The following is an 18,140-nucleotide window of genomic DNA, read 5'->3' on the forward strand; positions in this document are numbered from 1 at the left end:
TCTGTTCCTCTGGCCTCCTTAGGAGGAAGATGTCAGATGAATACACCATTAACACATTTTAATGCCATCATAAATTGCACATACATTTTATATTTCACTTCAAAAATTATTTGATAGATGATTGTGATGATGGTGATTATTAGTTTATTGTCGTTACTGAAATTGTTTCATGTACATGCCTACCAGGAGCTTGGGCAGCTGGGCAGTTTGTGCTTCTTTGATCTTCTGGACCTTGTGCTGGAGGTGCACAGACAGACAAGGTGGCTGGGTAGGCCCAGATGCTGCTGCTGAAACCCATAAATTTATTCCAAGTCATGTGATATACACACCATTACCCAATATGCAATGTCTGAGCTGGGCAACAAAGGGAGTGGGAGGAGGGCTCCCCTTCTCTTTTAGACTTCAGAGCAAGTGAGAGGGCAGCAAGGGGGGGGGGAGTCCATCCCCTGCCTACTGGTTTAAAGGAGGAGGAGCTGTTTCAAAGGGTGCTTTTGCAAGCATTTTAAGGCAATCTCTGTGCTCCCCCTCCATGAATGAGCAGTTGGGCATGGTACCCTTTGGATGGGGCCATGGCCCCCAGTTTGGAAATCACTGTTCTTTATCTCTGAAGCTCAAATAAGGGGCAGCCAGAGTTCAAATCCCTGCTCAGTCATGAAATTCACTAGGTGGCCTTGGACCAGTCACAGTCTCTCAACCTATTCTACCTCACAAGACTGTTGTGAGGATAAAATGGGGAAGAGGAGAACAATGTATGTCACCTTGAGGGTGACAAATGTAAGATGTGTGTGTGTGTGTGTGTGTGTGTGTAAGATATAAATGCAAGAATAATATATAAATGTAAGATATAAATGTAAGAATAAAGAAAATAAATAAGTGATTTTCAGTCCCTGTGAATGAGGCCCCACTTTCACATAATCTGAATAGCTGTTGAATGGCTTGATACTTCCACTTTTGGACTTACTGAACTTTAGGCTCAACTGCAGACAACATAATGGTTTATTAGCTGATAATAGCTTACTGCACTCAAGGACTTGAAAACTGGTTTCTTAATATCCTGTTGCAAAATACATTTCTTGAAAACAGTGTCCATTTGACTTAAATAGAAAAAGCTGAATAGAAAAGCCAGTCAATAATGAACAGTAAAAGTTAGTCATCCTACATAGATTTCAAAAGTGCATACTAGTTTGAAGAACCTTTCCTAACTATAGGAGCCAAGTACAGGTTTAGCTCTTAGGGCCTGCACAACGATCAGAACCACTATAGGGTCGTCGTCCCCCCCCCCCCCCGTTTCAATTGTAAATCCCAAATTTATTGTCTTCAACCTTGGGTCCCCAGACGTTGTTGGTCTATAACTCTGAACATTTAATAAACCAGATTTAATCTATAAACCACCTTGAGTCCCTGTAAGGGAAAAAGGTGGGATACAAATATAATAATAGTAAATGATGAGGCTGATAAGCTTACCATGCACTGAAACATCAAGCTCAGCTCCAACATGGCCTCTATGAAAATGGTTTGTGTTGTTATCTTTTTATGTTTATTCTCCAAGCCAATGCTAAGAGAAGTGAATCCTAGCTTGCACTCCTGCTTGACTTGCTTCTTTCTTCGGGCAGGCAAGCTTTAGCCCCAGGGACTGAATGTGGCCCTCCAAGCACCTATATCTGGCTTTTGGGACCCTCCCAAGACACCATTCCTATGTTGTACCATCTTTGGATGTTTTTGCCTGCCTAAAATGTGCCCTTGAAGACTAATAATGCTTCTTGAATGCCTGGGGGGAGAATATGAGAAAACTGCATGCCGGGGCATGTGTGTGTGTGTGTGTGAAAATTAAAATTTGTTGCTCTACACCAGGGGTCAGCAAACTTTTTTCAGCAGGGGGCTGGTCCACTGTCCCTCAGACCTTGTGGGGGGGCAGACTAAATTTGGGGGGGGGGGTGAATGAATTCCTATGCCCCACAGATAACCCAGAGATGCATTTTAAATAAAAAGACACATTCTACTAATGTAAAAACACATTGATTAGTTTGCCTACCCATGCTCTACACAGCAGCGGCATGTGGGCCCTGGACGGTTGCTTCTATTTTACTTTACTTTACTTCTACTTTCCCATTCCCCAAAGCAAGCCATGGATGTTGCTGGAACTGGGCTCCAGCCACTAAATGAACAGTTCTGTGAATCAACTCTGAAAGTTCCATGTCTGAGGAAAGGGACTCAGACTCCCAGCTGAAGACTTTCTCTGAGCTTGGCAAGTCTCTGACAGTACTATAGCTAACAACAGTGTTTGGGAGTTTTTTTAATAGAAAAAAATTGTGCTTGTGCTGGTGCCCACCAAGAAGTTGTTACACCAAGTGCCACACTTTTAACATGTGAAAAAAAAGGTGCCAGTACCATGTACTCTTGAGCATTCTCAGAAAGAAAAACACTGGTTAACAATTTGTATCACCTGTCCCCTCTTCCCTCCTTTTTTATTTATTTATATATTTTTTAGCCCTGAGCATTATTATCTTGAATTTTAAACTGGTGGATTTTACAAGGCTATGTGGTGGGGAAAGAATCAATACGGCCCAAGCTATTATTCTGGAATAGGTACTTCCCATGAAGCTATGCTCTGTGTGCAGTACTGTGTGTATATATAAGACTGAAAACTTCATTCTGTATGACTCATGATGAAGAAGTAACTGAAAAGCAGCAAACCCTGACTTTGTCTTATTTTCGGGGGAGCTATGTGGAAGGTTTGGTTGTGTTCAATGCCTGCCTTTTTGCTCCTAAATATCTTGATCCTCGTTCAGCCAGCTTTGCAGGTATCAGGTAAGCTCTTCATCACTTCCATTCCCATTATGATTATTAACAGTAAGTGGAAGGGCATCTTTCATACTGTAGATTTACCTTTAAATAATCTTCTGGAAGATACTGTTAAAGGGAAATCCATTAAGTGTTAGATGCAAGGCGTGTTAATTAAACAATTAATTTGCTTTTAACATTGAAACCAGGTTTAAATTTTAGTAAAAGAATGGCTAACATAATTTTAAATGCAATTTACTACATGGTTGCAAGAAAGAATTTGCTTTTTTCCTATGCAGCAGTCATATGCTGCTACTTATTTTCTTCACAATATAAAAATAAGCTGTAAATATAATAAATGTGTAAACAATAACTTTTCAAAAGGAAAAATATTCAACATTTCTTTTCCCATCACTAAAAAGTATTTGCATTGTACTCAGTGATGTCCTCTGCACCAACTCTTTGATCCAGTGGAGGCTTCCATGAACAGAGCAGGAAAGGGGCAATGTTTGCCATTTCCCACTCCCCTAAATGATGATATTTCCTCTACAGCTCTGGAGAAGATTGGGAGAATATGTAAGGTCTGAAGGAGTAAGAGGGAATTGACGAAATGTTGTGCTTCCTTGCTAATGTCCCGTTTTTTGCTAATGGAAAATACTGCGGGGTCAAAGAGCCTTCCTTCCGAGAGGAGGACACCGCTGGTCACAGCCCCCTGTGCTTTAGCAAATCTGAATAGCATTTATTCCTCACAAAAGGAAACAACCACATTATTATAAGAATGTAAAAAAAAAGCCTGGTGGATGAGGCCAATGGCCCATCTAGTCCAGCATTCTGTTCTCACTGTAGCCAACCTGATGCCTGTGGGAAGCCCAGAGGCAGGCACAGAGCACAAACACATGCTCCCTTCCTGATGCCTAACTGTACTTGAATACAAGGGAAACAACTTATTAAAGTGGCTGGAGTTTTATAATACAGATTATAGGCTGTTAGCTTAAATAGCTATGTTATTTGTATCTGTCTATTTCTATCCCAACTGTTCATACCGTTTTCAATGACTCAAGAATATTGTACTTCTCATGTGTACATATTGACTTGTTTATAGTATATTGTCACCATCATCATCATCATCATACCTTGAGATGAGTTCCTAGCTTAATAACAAGTGCCTGCATATTATTCCCTTTACAAATAAAACCAATAGGGAGAGCATTAGCATCAAGGAACTGATTTGGAGGAAAGGTTCAGCCCACACCCCTCTGTTCTCCCCTCTCCCCAATGCTTTTAGAAAAACAAAAATACATTGGGAAGATCCAGTACAAACTCTCATATGCCACATTTAGTTAGGTCCTCAAAATATTAAAAATAATATTAACTATAATACAATACTTATAACTATAATACAAAAGAAATGTAAAATAAAAATATTCCTAGTGGCTCTGATGTCTTCTTTAAAAAATAATAATAATACAGATTTTTTTTAACCAACCACCTTTTAAAAAGCGCAGCATTCCTTAAAAATAGATGCTGAGAACACTAAGGTAATTCACATATTATTCAAAGTAAAATAAGCTGCAAACTAATCTGCAAAAAGACATCAAAATTGGTGTCTTAGCTATATGAACGTAGAAAGTTATTGCCCACAAATCAATAAGACAGAGCAGTGGATAGTGAAAATTAACTACAGAATTAACACAAGAGGCATTTCTCTCTCTCGTCTTTCCATGTTATTGCTTCTTATTATGAATCCTGGTATTATTCTGTCAGTGGTTGCCATAAGACTTCCGAGTGAAGGGCAGGTAATAAATTAAAATGATTAGGATGATATTTGAAGTTATGTGAAACTTTCCCCACAATGTTCTTGTTATTTTGCCTCTTAATTTTACAGATAGTGACAGCTTTCTGATACATAATGAAAACCTCAAGCTTTGTATTCAGGCTAAGAAATCTCAATCCCCCATCCTGGACTACTGTGATAAAGACAATGAGGGGCAACATTTTAAGTGGATTTCCAATGACCGGATTTTGAACATGGCAGTGAAGTTATGCCTGGCAGTGCCTTCCAAGTCAGACCAGATCCGAGTCATGCTCTCCCCCTGTAATGAGACCACTGAACTTCAGAAATGGGAATGTAGAAATGACAACCTCCTTGTACTTGATCTGGAAGATTTGTTTTTAAATCCCGAGAGTGGCCAAAAAAGTCGTCTTATACTGTCTAAAGTAGCCACCAACAAGAGTACCTGGAAGATGTATGGAATGAAAGAAAATTTGTGTTCTAAGCACTATGGAGGTAAAATTCAGAGAAGCAAACTTTTTCTATATGATCTATATGATCACTTCTATATGATTCTATAAGATCACTTCTTTAGACATAGCTTGTTGTGTCCTGCTTCAAGCATGGTGAATCCCTTGCATCCGGAGGCCAAAACAGGCATAATAATAATCACACAATTTCAAATTATTTCAGGAAACAACCCAAACTTGATAGCAGGCATGGGAGTCCAGTTTCCACCAGGACCTCAATAAATGGAAAAGGCCTCTTTAATTCCGTGCACGGCCATGAAAAATCTCTCTCTCTCTCTTACACCCACATCCACACCCTTTCTATTAGGAGGAAACTGCTTCTGAGATGAATACCAACTTCCTCTTTTCTTTAAATGTTCAAAATTATTTCAGCATAACATCTATCCATTTTTCTTTTAGCTCTGTATACCTTAAGGGGCAATGCCCAGGGAGCCCCCTGTGTATTTCCATTCAAGTATCAGGATAAATTGTATGCTCAATGCATAAGAGATGGTGATGAACATGGACAACTTTGGTGTGGAACAACTGAAGATGTGGATAGAGACTCTTTAACTGGATATTGTCCAATAAAAGGTAAACACTTAGCAATCTTTTTTTTAAAGCCCATACTATTCCACCATATATTAGCTGCTTAGAGGAAGGTTTCCCATACAAAAAGGGAAGCTTTTGTTATTGCCTCTGCTTTACAGATTGTGCAGCTAAAGCAGAAAAGGGAGGGGGTTACCCTGTGAATAAGAACAAAAGGAATTGTCAATGATGTCAGGGCCCCCTACAGGATCAGGCTTACGGCTGAAAGGGAGAGGTATAAGGAAGTAGCTCAGTTTGAGCCAAAATCAAGGTCTAGAGCAGAGAGAGATAGGGAGCTGCTAGATACAGGATGCAGACAAATTTTGTCTGGGATTTTGGTCTCATTACAACCATCAGCTGTTCAACTGGGAGCAGTTGACGGAGGCTGGGGTTTGATGTTGTACAAGGTTACAATTGCAAGTCCTTCCCCTGTGGTAAGAAGATCAAAGCAGAGAGGGAAATGTCATAAAAGTCTTCTGCTCCTGTGCAATTTTCAATTACATACTTGAAATTTTCAGGATGCACTTATATATTGAAGTTTGAGCCTTTGGAAGGGTAAGGCATGGCTTGCAGTTCATCCGTGCATTGACCTTGTTTGCATTGTTTTGCTGGAATTATTGAGTGATTTTCGCTTGCAAGTACAGGACAGAGAAGGACGTGGGTGGCGCTGTGGTCTAAACCACAGAGCCTAGGGCTTGCCGATCAGAAGGTCGGCGGTTCGAATCCCTGTGATGGGGTGAGCTCCCGTTGCTCGGTCCCTGCTCCTGCCAACCTAGCAGTTCAAAAGCACGTCAAAAGTGCAAGTAGATAAATAGGTACTGCTCTGGCAGGAAGGTAAACGGCGTTTCTGTGCGTTGCTCTGGTTCTCCAGAAGCAGCTTAGTCATGCTGGCCACATGACCCGGAAACTGTATGCCGGCTCCCTCGGCCAATAAAGCGAGATGAGTGCTGCAACCCCAGAGTCATCCACGACTGGACCTAATGGTCAGGGGTCCCTTTACCTTTACCTTTTACAGGACAGAGACAGGGTGATAGAAATGGTGTGCTGTTGTTTTTATTAGTGAGCTGTTTCCGCTTTAGGTCAAATAGTCCATGGAGGAAATGCATGTACAATTTGGAGTGGGTAATAATTAAATATATGCCTCTGTTATGTATATGTGTGATTGTGCAATGACACTTCCAGCATCCCCGCAGGGTAGACTTGTATTTTGAAAGTGATTCACTGACATGGATGGGGGCAGAAAGCAAGGCAGCTGTGAAGGGGAGGGTACCCTGGGTTTGTACCAGTCACACAGGTTAATGCAATTCAATGCATTAGGTGTGGATGTTTACAGGGAGAAAGTCAACTCACAGAAACTTTCCTGGAACTTGGAAGTCCTGATTGCACATGGGGTTCCAAGTCCTGGGGTACATAGTGAGTTATTTATGTGTAGATTTCCCCCCTGCAGATATCCACACCTTATGCATTAACACTGAAGATGGGACTGGGGAAGCCATCAGTTAATGGTGGACTGCCAGCAATACTGTCTTTTGATCACATAAACCTCTGTGTTTCACCATTCTGCTTTGTGTATCCTTTGGGAAAGTGGTTCCCAGATTATTAAAGACTCGAGCATATCCAGCTTCTAAATTTTCTTCACCATTGGTGATTTGATGATTTGACACTCAAGTTAACAATGCTTACAGATGACCATAATGAATTCTTCTGGACCAGAAACCATTGGACAGGGGATCTCTATCAGATCAATTCTGACTCAGCTCTAACATGGTACCAAGCAAGAAAAAGTTGTCAGCAACAGAATGCAGAATTACTGAGCATCACTGATTTACAGGAACAAGTGTATGTGACAGGTAGGACATAACAAGGCATATTTAAAGAAGTGATCAGTTTATTAGGATATTCTGTTAATTAATATTGTCTCAACTAGAAATGGCATTTTCAAAATGATAATATTAGATGTACCCTCCCATCACCCAAAGAAATAATTTAGATTCATGTATTTTCAGACCATTTCAGTATGAAATATTCATTGCATCTCAGGTTACCAATCTTTTGCAGGTCCTCTGTGTCTTTAACAACTGTAAGAGAAGCAGAAATTCATTGGCTGAAGCTGATGAAGCATTGCATCTATAAGCTGAGTGAAAGGCTTCAGTTGAAGAATTTCTGATTGATATCCAGCTCTACCAGTAGAAAAAGCTGACTACTCTAGTAATGTTGGGATGAGCATGTTTGGTTTTTGCTCTCATGACCCTAGCTTCATAAATATAAACTTCCTAGCTTCATAATGCAATCTAATTGATTTTCTTTTCCTTAAATAGGATTAACAAGTTGTATGCCTACTGATCTGTGGATTGGGCTGAACAGTTTAGATGATGAGAGTGGATGGCAGTGGATGGGCAACTATCCTTTAAGATATTTAAATTGGGCTCCAGGTGAGTGAACATCTATGTGTCAACAAGGTGCCAACAATTCAATCACATATGCTAATTGCATGAAGGGATTTACAGTAGATTAGAAGATCCAGAGTTTATACTACATAAAATACATCAATTTAAACAGGTTTAATGATAAACCAAATATAATGTATTGCTATTTTTCTTAATGCTTTGCTATAGCTGCTTGGATCATCATTCTGAGAACATCTGCCATTTTCTCTCCACTCAGTTACCTCTTTTTTAATAGGAACCTTTTGATTTATTATTTAAATTTGTATGCTGCATTCCCTATAAGCATGCTCAAAGTGGCTGACAACAGAGCGATGAAAATGCAAATCAATTGTTACAATAAATCAGCATAACATAATTCAGCAATCCAACAAATAACTCAATTTGATTTTCAAAGAGCTCTCTAGAAGGCATGGATGTTAAAATCCCCTAAGACAACCAGATGAGGTGTCTCCAAGGAGAACATCCACATGACCTGAAGCAGCTTCGGCAGGGAATTCTTGGTGCAGCAGGGAGGTTGGTACACCAGTAGGAATCCTATTGCCCAGCTTCCAGATCATGCACTCAGAAAACTGGGTCTCCCCAGTAGGACACCCTGGTGCAAGCCAGTGACTTCCTAAAAATCACTGGAAACACCCCCCCCCCCAATGATTTGGGTTGCTGTAAGAAAAATCTGGCAGACAAGCAGTGGCAAAAACAGGCCCATCTGCCACGTCTAATCAAGTTTCTGTTACACATGCCAGGTCAATTCCTCCATCCACAAACAAGTCATGGATGGCAATAGACTGAAGTATATGTGTAATAGGGCTTTTTTTGGTGGTGGCTCCACAATTTTGGAATTCAATTCCTGTAGAAATTAGACAGACCCTCTTTTCTCACACTTTTAATGAGGCTTTCCCATAAGTTGTTGATAGTGGTGGGACAGGACAGATGAGGGCAGTTACTGGGGAATGGCTAATTTATTTATTTTTATGCTGGTGAATTTAAACTTTATCATTGCTGACTATATATTAAAAAGTGTTTTATGGAAATGGCTTAGTACTATTAAAATAATGTTGCAATGTTAACATAGCTTAACATAGGCAATTATCACCTGTCTCACTCTTTCTTAAAGGCAGCCCAACTCCAGAAACAGAAAAAATATGTGGATCGATGCTGTCTAAGGTTGGCAAATGGGAGAATAATAAGTGTCAAGAGAAACTTGGATACATTTGCAAAAAAGCAAACTCTTCATTAGATGCTTCTGTTATTCCTTCAGGTAGGACGATAAACTGGGAATGAAGCTTCCCTAAATATCATTATATCATGATTTATGGAGGGTGACATTGTCCATATTTATACAGTAATGCAGTTTTGCTGTTTGTAGTGGCATATGTAATGGGAAACATTTTATTGGATTGAGATGGCTGAGAGTATTTTGACAGTAGCTAATAGGTTATCAATCAATAAAGACTGCAGGCATGGTCTAAATGCATGTGCTTCAGAAACTTTACTAGGCTGGTCTAGGTCTGGTCAGTACCTGGGTAGTAGATTTTCTAGAATTCCATGAAATATAGGTGGGATTTAAATGTAAGGAAGAAATATCTCAGAACAGCTGAACTTTGAACTAGTTAGAGAATGAGGGTGACCTTCCTGGAAGCCACCTCCTCAGGAGGTTTGGCCACCTGTGGTATTGATGCACCCCCTCCTTGAGTGCCACTGAACAGGACTTGGAAGTGCAGCTGATGCTAGTGGCTTCCTTGTGACCTGTCTCAATTCAACCCTGTCCAAGGGTGAGGGACTCCCTGGAGTTGGCAAATATAAATCTGGTGGCCCCAGTAAAGGGGTGCTCTGAAGTATGTTCACAGATCAGGCTTCTCTCTATCCCAAATTCTGTCACTGAGAATAGATAATTTATAAGGACTGGTGGGGGGCATTGAGCAGGTTGCCTTCAACAAGGGAGATAAGGAGCATTTCCATCTATGACTGCCATTGTGCACCAAACCCACATTCTCTCAGGTCAAAAAATGTACAGTATATGACTACAAGAATTGTTTGTTAACTTATTGACAATAATATAATCATATGAGAGGATGGGTTACCCTCTTTTGTTAATATCAATTGCCAGATTTGCATCTACTAAATTCTGTATTGAGTCAATGACATCATAATGGCACATAAATTATTATTTTTTAAAAACTCCATCTAGTCATGCTATCTTACAAAGGACTGTTTTCTTTTTAGATGGATTTCAGTCAATTAGCTGTCCTGATGGCTGGGTTGCATATGCAGGTCACTGTTACCACCTTAGCAGAGACCCCAAGACATGGAAGAGTGCCCTATCATCCTGTCGGAAGGAAGGTGGTGATTTAATAAGTATACACCACATTGAAGAATACAGCTTTGTCATATCTCAGCTTGGCTACCGTAAGTACATCTAGGAAATTTGGTTCTCCTGGTATCTGATATATGTGTGAGATTAAGAAAGAGGGTATTTTGTGTTGCTTTTTTGTTACACATGCAAAGATGGAATGTTACTGAGGTCTCTGTCCTGTTGAAAAATACATGAAGATAAACAGGTCAAACATGAGATGACATGGACTATTATCGCTTTCAACAACGTGGTTCAGTCGTCATCAACCCCCGCCAATATAATCAATTGTCAGGGATGTTGAGAGGTATAGTTTAAAACATGTGGAGAGCACGAGGTTGGCCAGTTAGATTATCCTCAGTTGTAGTGCTGCATTTGAAGACTGACATTCTCCAATAAGCTGTTTAGCTAGCTGCACAATTCCCCTATGTACCATAGAACTGTTTGTGATAGGATCACATTCAATACCTGGACTCTTTGTACCTAAAGCGTGAGAGCAAATTAATTAGGTGCCTTTATGTTCTTAGAGCCAACAGATCTTCTATGGATAGGACTGAATGACCAGAAGACTCAGATGTATTATGAATGGAGTGATGGTACTAAAGTGACATTCACCAAGTGGCAGAAAGGAAAACCCACACAAATAAATGATGTCCAGAATGAATGTGTCATCATGAACGGGGAGGTAAAAATATGGAACTTCCAGTAGAGATATATTGGTCTTGAACTGACTTTTTGGGTGAAATATTGAAAGTCAGTCTGGCAAACTGAATGCCAAACTCTCAATTTTTAGAATAGTTGAAAAATCAATTCCCAGGCAATTCTGGGAACTGAAGCTCTGTTAGGTCTCCTAACAACTCTCAGCACTCTTAGCAAACTACAGTTCCCAGGGTTCTTTAGATGAAGCCATGACTGTTTAATACTGCTTAATGTGGCTTATGTAAAGGTTAAAGGTAAAGGGACCCCTGACCATTAGGTCCAGTCGTGGCTGACTCTGGGGTTGCGGCGCTCATCTTGCTTTATTGGCCGAGGGAGCCAGCATACAGTTTCCGGGTCATGTGGCCAGCATGACTAAGCTGCTTCTGGAGAACCAGAGCAACGCACAGAAACGCCGTTTACCTTCCCACCTATTTATCTACTTGCACTTTGACATGCTTTCGAACTGCTAGGTTGGCAGGAGCAGGGACCGAGCAACAGGAGCTCACCCCGTCGCAGGGATTCGAACCGCCGACCTTCTGATCGGCAAGTCCTAGGCTCTGTGGTTTAATCCACCAAGCATCAAGAAAATGAGAAAATGTAAAGATAGTGAATCATCTTTCACCAATATTTGTGTTTCTTTATCCAGGGTGGATACTGGGCAGATTATTTCTGTGAAGTGGAACTTGGTTACATCTGTAAAAGAAAACCTTCAGGAGTTCTTCCTGAAGAACCTGAAATTGCTGATTCAAATTGCCAGAGAGTAAGTCTGAAGTGGTTTTAAAAGTTAAATGCACATATATATCTATCATTTATGTTCTCTACCAGGGTTTTAAAGCTAATTAATAGTTGAAATTTCTCAGCAGCAACTTGTGACCATAAGAGTGCGGACATGATGGCTTGCTCAGATCCATCAATGAGGGACTCCTGTAGGGGGCACAAGCAGAGGGAAAATTAATAGATAAAATTACGGGAATTCCTGAATTCTAGTTGCTGGGATCTGCCGGAGGGAAGAGTACTCTTGTACTCAGCTCTCATTTTCAGGTTTCCTAGAGGCATCTGGTTGACTATTGTGAGAATAGGATGCTGGGCTAGGTGGGTCACTTTAATCAGTTTCCCTTGGAATCTAGTTCTGTATTATAGCTAATAAATGTGATAGAGCTCTGATGTGCTCATGGAGGTATGTGCTTACAGGGGCAATGTAATTCCTTTATTGGATTCAGATTTTGGAATTTGGGAATTCTTCGTTGAATACATGGAACATTTCCTGATTCAGAGAAAAGTACAAGTATATATTGGAAGGTCTTCATCATCCATTCAGCAATTTATGCATTTCAATGGTTAGATTAAACTTTATTCCTTAGCTAGCAGGATTGCTCTGTTTGTTTGTTTTTTTAATTTCACACAACTGTGTTTTCCCAAAGAGCAAAATATAATAGAGATGGGCAAAATTGCTGGTGATGCGACTCAGTGGCAAACATTTGCTGAAGGCCTCAGATTCAATCCCTGACATTTCCAGTGAAAAGGGAAGTTGGCAACACTGAAGACCTGCTGCTATTCAGAGTAGACAATTCTGAAGGAGATTACATTCTGACTCTGTTTAAGACAGTCCTGTATGTTTTACTCCAGAACCAGAAGAAATCAGACTCATCTGCTTTACACCAGACTATTCCCCATAATCTGCTTTAGATTGTTATATTGATAGTCTGGGCTCGAAAAGGAATTGTCAAATCGTCAAAGTATTGTGAACTGCCCTGATATCTTATGATCAAGGGCAGTATATAAATCTAATAATTAATAATAATAAGCATTAATTATTATGCTGGGTTAAAGACTCTTGCATCATTTCAGAGAGTGACATTACTGACCCAGGCAACATATAGGACATTTCTGTGCAACTTCTGTGGTGCCTCATGATGGACAGAGATTCCCATTTTAGTACATATTCAGCAGCGTAATTTGAAAAACCTCATTGTCTCCAACCTAATATTGTAGTAATATGGTTGTTGGTTCTTTTATATCAACAGGGCTGGAAAAGGCACGGTATCTATTGTTATTTAATTGGACAAACATCTCTAACATTTTCAGAAGCAAAGATGTTCTGTGAAACAAATAAGGGATCTTTAACTTCTGTGGAGAACAGGTATGAAAAAGAATTTCCTTAGATCAAGAATGAAGAAACGAGCATTTTAAATATTGATAAACTACAAAATAGCTATATTTCTCAATATTCCAACTGAAAAATAATTGGTCTTGATATTCAGAGGGCATTCTTCACTCTACTTTCCCCACTTCCTGGCCATGAAAGAAAAAAGATGATTTTGTTATGACTATCTGCTCAATTAGTTTTATTTTTAAAATTTATGCACAGCTTTCTTACTCTTGCTTGTGTCCATCTAAATGTCACTCAGACTAGACCTGTTGACATTAATGGACCTAAGTCAGCCATGTTCATTATTATTTTTTGTGTCTACACTAAATAGAACGAACATTGGATACAAGCTTATTAGTGTTATGTGGGTGAAAAGTCCAATGGTTACAATTGTTAGAGGCCTAATTCTTTGGCCACATAATACATATTAAGAGTTGAACCACAGTCTGTGACTAAGGTACTTTCTTGAATGATCTGCTCAGCATTTCTTGTGAACTTCCTATTGGATTTGCAATCTGTGGCCTTACTGATTTCCTTGATCATGAATCTCAATTTGCTCATCAGGGATTTACTGGTTGTCCTTATGAATACAAGACGCTTAGCTTGAATGATTTTTCTATCTCAAATGATTTTTCTATCTCAAATGATTTTTCTATCTCAAATGGGTGCATGTTTTCTAATATATCTTCTAAACGCATTGATTATTTCCTGTATATATGTATTTTGCTGTTTTATATGTGTGTAGTCTGAACAGAGAATCATGTGCCTCAGTTACCTACTCTGGATGCACTTGTAATTCTTTTGTCAGACTTTTGACAGACCTGTAGATGATGCTGGTAGACACAAAATGTAGATGTATTCCTCAGTAGAAATTGACCTGAAGGCATGGCTGTGTGTTGTTGTTTTAACCTTTGACTTTTGATAGCATTCTGGTCACTTTCCACAGTTGGTTCAATAATGTTTACATCTTGCAGCAGGTTCTGGCCACCACCTAAGATTAAAGCTATCTACACACCATACATTTCAAGTACATCTCCCCCCACTCCCAAGAATCCTGGGAACTGTAGTTTATTAAGCGTGCTTGGAATTGCAGCTCTATGAAGGGTAAACTATACTTCTCAGTTTTATTAAGAGCATTGTTTTCTATATATGGTGTGTAAGCAGCCTAAGTCAGGGCTGAGATCCCTCTGGTTAGTTCCGTGACCAGCTGCCCTCAGTCACAGTCATTGAGGATATCTAGAACATTTACCTCTTTGTTGTGATTAGAACACACATGCACCCAATCTGTGAGAGTGTTGAAGCCACCTATTTTTGTAGCATTCCCTCTTTTGAATGCCTCCTTGATCTCAGTCTCCATCTGAAGATCTCCCTGAGCACTTTTAGCAGGAGGTCAATAGCATATCCCCTGCACTGAATTACTCATCAGGCTTAGTATTGTTACCTACAAAACGACTCTGTGGTGGAGTCTAACCCTTCATGGTTTTCCAGCGTGTTGGCTTCTATGTCTTCTCTGATATACAGAGTGATACCACCTTAACTATGCCCTGGGAATAATAATAATAATAATAATAATAATAATAATAATAATAATAATAATAAATGCACATCAACTCCACTATGTCCTGAAAATTAACTTCTTCTTTTTTAAAAAAGAAGCACTCACTTTTAATGCACTTATTACTTATTTTTCTTTGCAGGTATGAACAAGCCTACCTGACTAGCCTAGTTGGGCTTCATTCTGAAAAATATCTCTGGATCGGTCTTTCAGATGTACAGCAACCAGGGACATTTATCTGGACCAGTGGAGACAGTGCTCTGTTCACCCACTGGAATTCAGAAATGCCTGGTAGGTACTTCCTGAAGCCTAACTGGAGTAATATTTCACAAGGGGCTTCTACATTGTCATTATTAGTAGTAGTTTTACACATATGAACAGATACTCAATTGGACTGGCGATTGTATCTCCAAAAGGGCAACATTCTGGCTGTGTTGCCATGAGAACTGGGACTGCAGCTGGATTGTGGGATGTTGTGAACTGTGAGGAGAAGGCAACCTTCATCTGCAAACAATGGGCTGAAGGTGTGACAACAACTCCTGCCCCCAAACCAACTCCTCTGCAGCCGTGCCCAGTAGGATGGCGTCCAAGCAGTACTAGAAATGTGTGCTTTAAGGTAGGTATAGCGTTTCTTGTGTCTAAGTTCTTGTTTGCTTAAATAGCAAGGCAAAGGTAGACATGCAAGCCATCTGAGAGTGTGGTTTTAGTTTAAATATAAATGTTCAGTGGATTTTTTAAATTGTGATTCATTTTATTGTGTAGTTTAGTTCAATGTTTTGAACTTTAGTTTATTTGAAATGTCAACTTCAAAATTGATCTTTGGCTGGTTTGCTGTAGATCAGAATAGATTTCTGCTGTAGATCAGAATGGATTTCTGCCTCCCCACTGTTTAGCAACAAAATGACTCCCCCTTCCTTGGCTTCCCTATTTATTCTACTACTGATATGAAAAAAGCTTAGATTTTTGTGTGGAAATGCTGTGAATCTCATTCAATTCTGGGCTCAGAATTTTTCTGTTGGTGGTTTAACATATTGTAGCTGCATATTTATTTCTGTTTTACTGATCCTTTTTGTTGCGGCTCTCATATTTTGTGTGACCATTCATAATTCTTGTCTCCTATTTTTCAACATTAACCTAAAATTGTTCAATAAGATCAGTTTCAAACTGGCCTGTGAAAGATAATTCCACATTGACAGTAGCCCAGTAAAACAGCTATGGGCTTAAGGGAGGGAGAGGAAAGGGTACCCAGGGCCCAGAGATTTGCAGCTGTGCTGGCATAATTAGATAATTCTGGATTATATTTATGGGGTCATTATCCAGAAGGAATATTTTTGATGGTGTTTTGCAACTTTTGTCACCTGTTAAGTAGAGCACAAACCAACCAAATTCAAACCAACCAAAAATGTTTGTTGTATATTCTGTTGAATCTTAAAATTTGTGACACTACAGCCTGAGGAACTGGAGAAAAATTCTACACATCTTTCAGATAATTTTAAGATAATTTTCCTTGTGAATTGGGATTGGGAGGGGATCCTTCAAATTTACTTTTTGAAATGAGTTTGAAATATTCAGTTACAATAATAATAATAATAATAATAATAATAATTAATAATAATAATAAAATGAGGCTTACAACAAAAACAGCGCAACTAATTCTCAATGAAGGCTGCATAGCTATCCAGATCTTTTGTATCCTGACAGTGACAGAATCTTTAAAAAAGGTTCAGCAAACTGGTGTTGATCATACTGTTAGGGATGCCATATTTCAAGATCCAGAACAAAGTGCCACCTTTTGGAAATTCCCCCCAGACGTATGGCAGCCCAACATACTGTAGATGCTCTTTTAAGGTATGGCAGTAAAGCCACCTAGCATTATTTTCTAACAAGTGTGCATAAGTAAGGTAAGGTGCTGGCCTCACATTCACCTTTGGCCAGTGTCCGTCAGGTCGCTAAGGCCAGGCCCCTTGGCACAGTGTAAGGAGGCACCTCTCTTTGGGGTGGGGTAGTTCAGAGGCCAGGGGTGGCGGCAGCAGGTTCCCAGAGGACTTCCAAGGAGAGGGGAGAGGAGGCTGGAGGAACACTCCACAATGAAGGGTGTCTGAAAAAGGTTGAGAGGATGCCAGTGCTGTAGGCAAGGGGTGACACAACTGTGTTTCTAAGCCCCACAGAGGTGCCACAGAAACAATGTTGTTGGTCAAGGGAGCCGTGGACTCAAAAAGGTTGAACTCTTCTGGTGTAAATACATTCAATAATGCTATGTCTGCCTTGCCCTTAGCTGCTTTGCTTATCTGTGAAATGGGAACTCATGCAAACCATACTCTGAATGAGATTATTTGATAGTCCCACATTTTATATTACAACTAGCATAGAAATATGTTATTTGTCTTCAGGAAAAGAAAGAAAGAGCAAGTAGGAATTTCATAAGGAATGCTCACCAGATTTATCCTAGGGATGATTCACACACAGGACTGGCCCACCCATGAGGCAAAGTGAGGCAACCACCTCAGGTGGCAGTATCCCTGGTGGGGAGAGGGATACTATTTCATGGTTGCCTTAGGTGCCAAAATGTTATGGGACAGCCCTTGTCACATATCTCTAGTTGTAGCAGAATGAATGAAGCTCACACTTTAAAGCTCCTTTCTTTTCTATAACATGAATAAATTGTTGGTATGTAATAAAGACAGAATAGGGTACTGGCCTGGTACTGGTTAGTGGTCAAGAGCAAAAGTAGTAGAATCTGATGCAGAATATGAAATTGGAGTCTGAATTCAAAAGGTTATCAGGCTATGAATCCTGGGTGCAAACAAAGAAGGAAATTAGCAATGTTTAGAGGGAGGGAGTGTTATGTATTAAAAGCTGGTGCTTATTATCAGTGTTTAATTATGTTTTATGCATTAGGCCTATACGAAAAACAAAAGTAATAAGAAATCTTGGTTTGAAGCACGAGAGTTTTGTAGAGCAGTTGGAGGAGAACTCATTTCTATTCACAGTGAAGAAGAACAGAAGATTCTAGAAGAGATGTGAGTTTGTTTGTTTTTAATCCTTCCTGCTCAGAATGGCACACCTGTTCCAGAAATTTGATAATGTAACAAGCTTTAAGTGAATGAACTGATGATACACATGTATATTATTTTTCTAGAGAATATCAAAGTAGTGAATGCAAATTTAAAAACTCAGATGTTTGAAATCCTTAGGCAAAAGATTTATACAATCTGAAGAGAAACCAGAGTATCAGATTTATGAAATCCATTCCTTTGTTGAATTTTTCTAGACTCTGTATCCCTATTTTTTATA

At 39.7% G+C, this 18,140-nt stretch overlaps 1 protein-coding gene across 2 annotated transcripts in view; it reads left to right on the forward strand.

The window, feature by feature from the left end:
- Positions 1–2,673: 2,673 nt before the first annotated feature.
- The window catches only part of LOC309515421 (macrophage mannose receptor 1-like), a 43,495-nt gene continuing 28,028 nt past the window's right edge, over positions 2,674–18,140 (forward strand). For both annotated transcript variants that reach the window (XM_082193191.1, XM_082193192.1), the window contains exons 1-13: positions 2,674–2,808; positions 4,667–5,068; positions 5,482–5,655; positions 7,335–7,499; positions 7,968–8,081; positions 9,208–9,351; positions 10,317–10,499; positions 10,971–11,128; positions 11,789–11,902; positions 13,167–13,282; positions 14,989–15,137; positions 15,263–15,462; positions 17,745–17,866. In XM_082193191.1, the coding sequence (XP_082049317.1) occupies positions 2,724–2,808; positions 4,667–5,068; positions 5,482–5,655; positions 7,335–7,499; positions 7,968–8,081; positions 9,208–9,351; positions 10,317–10,499; positions 10,971–11,128; positions 11,789–11,902; positions 13,167–13,282; positions 14,989–15,137; positions 15,263–15,462; positions 17,745–17,866 (2,126 nt within the window). In that variant the 5' untranslated portion in view covers positions 2,674–2,723. The remainder of the gene's footprint in view (positions 2,809–4,666; positions 5,069–5,481; positions 5,656–7,334; positions 7,500–7,967; positions 8,082–9,207; positions 9,352–10,316; positions 10,500–10,970; positions 11,129–11,788; positions 11,903–13,166; positions 13,283–14,988; positions 15,138–15,262; positions 15,463–17,744; positions 17,867–18,140) is intronic.

The sequence above is a fragment of the Podarcis vaucheri genome, assembly GCF_965113315.1.
Source record: "Podarcis vaucheri genome assembly, chromosome: 12".
Classification (NCBI taxonomy): Eukaryota; Metazoa; Chordata; class Lepidosauria; order Squamata; family Lacertidae; genus Podarcis; species Podarcis vaucheri.